Source organism: Crocodylus porosus, unplaced genomic scaffold, assembly GCF_001723895.1.
Source record: "Crocodylus porosus isolate Cpor-Errol unplaced genomic scaffold, CroPor_comp1, whole genome shotgun sequence".
NCBI classification, from domain to species: Eukaryota; Metazoa; Chordata; order Crocodylia; family Crocodylidae; genus Crocodylus; species Crocodylus porosus.
The window spans coordinates 18,928,348-18,934,543 of NW_017728915.1; the positions used below are offsets into that span (position 1 = coordinate 18,928,348).

A 6,196-nucleotide genomic window follows, 5' to 3' on the forward strand; every position below is an offset into this window, starting at 1 on the left:
AGGAGACTTATCTTGACCCCTGTTCAGGAACACTGAGGGAAAAAAACTCATTGAATAGCTCAACTTTGTCCCCCGTCTGTCCCTAATTGCTCCTTCTTGTTCAGTAGGAGTCCTATGCTGCTCTGCACCTTCCTTTTACTTCCTACATACCTAAACAAAAGACTTTTGTTGTCTTCAATTTGTGTTGCCAGCCTCAGCTGTGTAATTGCTTTGGTTTATCTAACTGCCTCCTGCAAGTACAAGCCAACTAGGTATACTCCTCCTTAGTAGCTTCCCCCTGCTTCTACCACCTACATGCCTTCTTTTTTGCCCTTAGACTCCCCTGGATTTCCCTGTTTAGCCAAGAAAGTTTTTTGGCTCCTTTCCCCCTTTTCCCTCATACTGGGATAGTCTCCCTCTGTGCCCAAAGGATTGCTTCCTTTAGAAACAACTACCCTTCCTCGACTCCCATCTTGCCAAAACTCTTATCCTGCAGTGAATCGACTGGGCTCCTGAGCACACTGAAGTTAGCTTTCCTGAAGTTAAGCACTTTCATCCGTCTAGTTATCTTACCCACCCCATGCCATATAGTGAATTCAATTGTTTGATGCAATGAGACTACAAAATTAGTCGACAAAATGTTAAACTTCTAATTTGGTAGCATGCTATATCCACTTTGCACTGAGATTACATGAGATGCAAGGCAAGGCCCAACTGGACCATTAATGTATTGCCATTTTATAAAGTGAATCAACATTTGTTTTCTAGAGCAGGGGCTCTCAAACTGTAGTATACATACTCCTGGGGGTATGCAAGACATCTCTTCATGGTATGAGGGAGAAATTGCATAATGGTGGATTTAATTTTCATAATAATAATAATAGGCATTTAAGATGTTAAAATATAAAATGTATTCTGGTATGGGGTATGCAGGCAACTGGTAAATCAGGAAGCGGGTACGCGATATGAGTTTGGGAACCTTTGTTCTAGAGCATTTCAGCTAGCAACACCCAGTTGTGAATGGTTCTGGGGCCACATAAGCAGCCTGTATTAAACTAAATCAGGGTGTTAAGTGTGTTTGCCCCTCCTCCCCTGAGGAGATTTAGCCAACAAGCATTATGTTTGACACCCTTGCCCTAACTGAAGTCAGCAAATATGCTGTTTTTAGACACCCCTCCCCCCCACATCATTTGGCTGCATGTGTTGCATTAGGGTAGTTACACTATTTCTGGCTCCAGGAAAGGTATATCCAATGCACACATACAACCAATTTAAACATGTTCAGTAAGGAGTCACAGGTGATCACTTGAAAGGCCACAATCTGTGTGTTATTAGCAGGAATCCTGGTTTTCTCTGATTTAAAAAAAATCCCATTTTTGGTTTTAAAAAAAGTAACCCCAAATCCACATTTTTCCATGATTTAAATGAAACACCACATACATACATACATATGTATGTATGTATATGTACATATATATAAAAATGTGTGTGTGTGCGTGTATGTATATTTAAACCAAAAATTGGGGATTTTTTTTAAATCAGAGGAGACCAGGATTCCTGGTTATTAGTATCATTGTGAACTGGTAAGATCATGTAGACATCAGTTCAACTTGACTCACGTTTTCATGTGACTATTACAGAATGTTTAAAATAGTTTTCCTTTGACAACTGATACAGTTGACTTGGCGTGTTTATATTGTCTTGAACAGTAAAACAACATTGATGAGTTTCACTTTCTAGTACCATTGTGTTTGGATTTCCAGCATTGCAGCAGAATGCTTCAACTTGAAAAATAAATAAATCTTATTCTTAGGCAAAGTGTCAAAGAAGTTTATAAAACCATTTTAAGTCGCCATGGATTTAGTATGCAACTTGGCACTTTCTTCTCTATTTTGCAAGATAGAAAAAAAGGTATGAAGCTTTAATTCCTCTCAGCCAAAATTCACTCAAGTGATAGGCGACTGGTATGGGGTGCACATGCCCCCCCTTACGGGGTGGTGCCCCCTCCAACGGCCAACACTGATACTGTCAGTAGGGCTGGTGCCCCCCCAACAGGGGGCGGCTTCTGCGGATGCCCCCCTACCCCCATCAGATTCAGGAGGCACCAGTCACTCATGACTCAAGTCAAATGGTTTAAGTTTGTAAAGAATGCAGGATTCAGTCACTGTTACTGAAATCCTACCTGTATCCCATACTTAAAAGCAAGCACCCATATAAATATCTGAAAAAGCAGGATCTATGAAACTTTAGATATACCTAGGAATTGCCTATCACCTTTTTCGCATGCTCATCCTGCTACCCCTCAAAGATTGTCTAAGAAGCTGAATGACTCTTGCTGTCTGTCACGGTCCATGATTACAGCAAGTTCCTTCAATTAAACTGCCGAGACTAAGTAATGAGATATATTTTCTGAGCATGATTCATATTGATGATCACATCATCTAAGCTTAATTATTCACATAGCGCTCTCTAAACTCACAAAGTTCTGTCCTGGCTTGCAGTAAGATTAATATAAAATCTGGAAAGAGGATTGTTTGGGCACAAGCCAAGGCTAGATCAACAGATAAGCATAACGCCTTGTGAGGACAAGCAACTTGCCACAGCCTGAGTCACAGAGTGAGACCAGAATCTCAACTTTCACTTGTAAAAATTCTCTAAGCCTCATGGATAAAAAGAAAATATGAACCGAGTGTAACTGATGCCAGCTTGCATCTGCAGACAGCCTGAAACAAGTTGAAGATTATACCATTTATTTTAAGTCTGAAGCCTGCTACCCAGTTTGGTAATGCTAAAGACCATCTAAACTTGCCTGTATTTTAAAAACAGTTGTAGCAATACTCCTCAATTATATGATAAAGTTGATTATGCTATTGTTTTACTTCAATATGTTATTCATAATATATCAATTTTTTGGAGGAAGGATGGAAAGACTGGTTGGGGACCTAGGGAGTGACAGAATGAATGGGGAGAGCCACAGACCAGAATACACACAATTTCACATGCAAGGTGTAAATGTTTTGTTTTAATTTATCACATGGTTTACATTTTGCCCAAATAACTCATAGACAAATGCTGGAAACAATACCCAGCAGAAATAAATTATTCCTTACCATTCCTTAGTATCTCACTTTTGCTTATTTTACTCGTTTGGTGAAGCACTTCTATTCCTGCAAACTGCTGGTTCTCTAACTCCATTTCAAAACCTCTCTCTCTCTCTCAGTTACATGGACTAAGGAGTGGGGAAAAGAATGCATTTGCCTAAGAATAATGTGGCCACTTGGTATTTGGTTATATACAGCACAGAATGCTTGCACTGAGGTAAAAAGGGCCTCTTGAGAAAGGAAGGAAGGAAGAGAAGCTCCAAACATATTATGGGTTAATGGGCTGAGTCACACCCATATGCACACAAAGGGTTTGGGTATTTTCTGTTTTGGTCTCACCCTACCCCCAAAGAGCTGCCTCTTTCTCTCTGAAATCAAGTGTTTTAAAGCTGCTGTCTTAATTGAAGAACAACTAAAACACACTCCGAGTGCACCCTAGGTGGTGAACCTGGCTCTCATTATGCTTGTGACACTAACATTTTGCAGAAGTAACAGAACACATAGCCTACATGACATAAGCCTGCCATCAACCCAGGAAGGTAGGGGAACCACCAGCCAACTGCACTACCCAAGGCCCAGGAAAAAGTCCCACTCCCCAGCTAAGCAGTAGAAAGGGGCAAGACACTCCTTCATGGAAGAACCTCCAAATCATACCAATTCAATTCTGCAGATGCTTCCTCAGCCCGATGAAGGGTGTTTGTGCCAAAAAGCTTGCTAAGAAGACGGTTTCCAACTATTTGAGTTGGTCTAATAAAAGATATTGGATGAGCCTTGTCTGCCTATGTCCTTAGACCAACACGGCCACAACCTATATCCCTGAACCAATTCAAATGAACACTCCCAAGGTCAACCAAATCCTCTACTTTAGAGCAATGAATCAGTCCCCAGTACCTCTTCATAATCCTCTTTTCCAGGCCAAATGCAGGTAGACTGCTGCTGAGTCTTCTGAGATCTTGGTCTCTCTATACTTCCTCACTAGCAAAGCATCACTGACAGTATTTCAAACTCAGGCCTGATGTTGGTGGGAGCCTAAAAGATTCTGAACCCTTCCCCCAGGGAGCTCAGACAAGGGCATTTATGCTGCTGGGTAATTCTTCACCCTTCTCTGCAAGACCTGGAGACATTCATGCTTGGGACAAAGGTGCTGGGAGAATCCACTCTATACTGGACCCAGCAAGCAAGCTACAGACAGTGCTCGGACTTACGACACAATTGATTCCTGAAAACCCTGTCTTAAGTCGAAATGTAATTCAGAACCAGTTTTCTCATAAGAAACAATGTTATAAATGGGAGATTGGTTCCTGAAACAAGGCCTGATACCCTATTTTCACTAAAAAATACCCCAGAATTTTTTACTCAACCAATTATAGATGAATAACATAGCTACAATAATGTATTTATATTGTAAATAGCCAACATATTGATTTGGAAGGACTTCTGTGAGATGACTTTGACGGACTTTTTGAAAGGCTCTTGGTTGGACTTTTTGAAGGGTTCTTGGCTGGAGTCTTCTTAGAAGTCTTGTCTGCTTTCTTAATGAAAGTGTCCAAGGAAGTTTGGACAGATGTTCTCCAGGGAGATGAGCAACGCAGTTAACTTGTTCGCTGGCATGGAGTCACATCGGATCAAGCACTGTAAAGTTGAAAAATGATGTCATAAAGGTGTCAACAGGGTGTCAATTTATAAACATTTTAAGTGCAAAATGTTGTAATTCAAAACGCCGTAGTTGAGGACTGCCTCTACTTCCTTTTTCCAGAGCGTGTTAGAACACGGCAGGTTAAAAGAAACAGCCTGGTGGTGCTGCCAAACTACTAGCAAGAGACAACTAAGAACCCCCCTGACGAGAGGAGCCTGGGGTTGGAAGATTTAGAGAAACCAGCCTTGCACAACCAGTTTGTTTTTTTTCCTTTTAAGATTGCTCTTAATGGGGCCAGGCCTTCATGTGAGATTAATTGCTCTTTACTCAGGTAGGCCAGTGCAATCCTGGCATCATGCATCGTGCTTGCACAAGGCGCTGAAACAAATTCAAGCTCTCTTTTACTCTGAAGAAACATAAGTCTGGTTTCAAATGTCACGATGAAGACCCCATCGCAGTGCTTCACAGGCATCAGGGGCGAGCAAGCCAGCCAAAAAAAACCTCCCTGGAGTAAAGCCAGGCCTTGTTGCCAGGTTATTCTCACATCACAGAAACTAGCTTGCTCTTCACTTGCTGAAACCCAAGCTGGATCCTTCCCTTTTAAAATATGCAATCGGCACAAAGGAGAGAAACAACCACAGAGCACTAAAGATAAAGAAAGGCCTGACACCGCATGGGATGCATGTCTTTAGCCAGGGGGAAACTTTTCCAGAAATTCTGCTCCATGATTCAGTGTTTTGTCAGCAGCCAGGGCCAGACAGAAACCTGAGACCATCTTAAAAGGAACCAAATCACAACTGTGGTAGAGGTGATCCTTTTACTAGACCAACTGGATTTTTACAAAAACTAGTTGGTCTAATAAAAAGGATCACCTGTACCATGAGTCCTGATCACTTTTGCCTGTACACCCATACTGCTACAACCTGGATACCTGACATATCAAAACGAACCAGGCCCGTAGCACCCTTGAGAAAACCCCGAAAGGGAAACAGAAAAGCTACGAAATGGCCAGGCCTTGTCCTGCAAAAGGGGGAACTGCAGGGAGCAAACACCTAAACATGAAACGAAATAAAACTGCAAAGAAGAACCAGAAAAACCCCCACTCACACGCGCTGGAAAGCCCCTTTGAGGCGAAAAGACGAACCCACGCGGGACGCCGCGCTGCACAACCCCTCCCCCACAGCCACCCGCCGCAACGCCCCCTCAGCTCAGGGCCTCGGGAGGGGGCGGGGCCTGGAGGGCGGGGCGCGCGGCTCCGGCGTCGCGGCGCGGTGACGCGGTGCGTCGGCGGGTGACGTCGCGGCGGCTTGCGTCTGATCCCGGTGCTGCCCTCGCCGCCCCTCGGCCTGCCCCGGCTCGTGTCCGCGATGGCGAATGTGGCCGACACGAAGCTCTACGACATCCTGGGCGTCCCGCCCGGCGCCTCCGACAACGAGCTCAAGAAGGTAGCGCGGGGGCCAGGCGGGGGAGGGCGCCGCGG

General features: G+C 43.8%; 1 protein-coding gene and 1 long non-coding RNA gene across 2 annotated transcripts in view; both read left to right on the top strand.

The window, feature by feature from the left end:
- Window positions 1–4,615: 4,615 nt before the first annotated feature.
- The window catches only part of LOC109310555, a 24,207-nt gene continuing 22,626 nt past the window's right edge, over window positions 4,616–6,196 (top strand). The window contains exon 1 of the long non-coding RNA XR_002101247.1: window positions 4,616–4,732. This is a non-coding gene — a long non-coding RNA (uncharacterized LOC109310555). The remainder of the gene's footprint in view (window positions 4,733–6,196) is intronic.
- The window catches only part of DNAJA2 (DnaJ heat shock protein family (Hsp40) member A2), a 14,342-nt gene continuing 14,139 nt past the window's right edge, over window positions 5,994–6,196 (top strand). Inside the window, exon 1 of the mRNA XM_019535784.1 lies at window positions 5,994–6,161. Coding sequence (XP_019391329.1) covers window positions 6,084–6,161 — 78 coding nt within the window. The 5' untranslated portion in view covers window positions 5,994–6,083. The remainder of the gene's footprint in view (window positions 6,162–6,196) is intronic.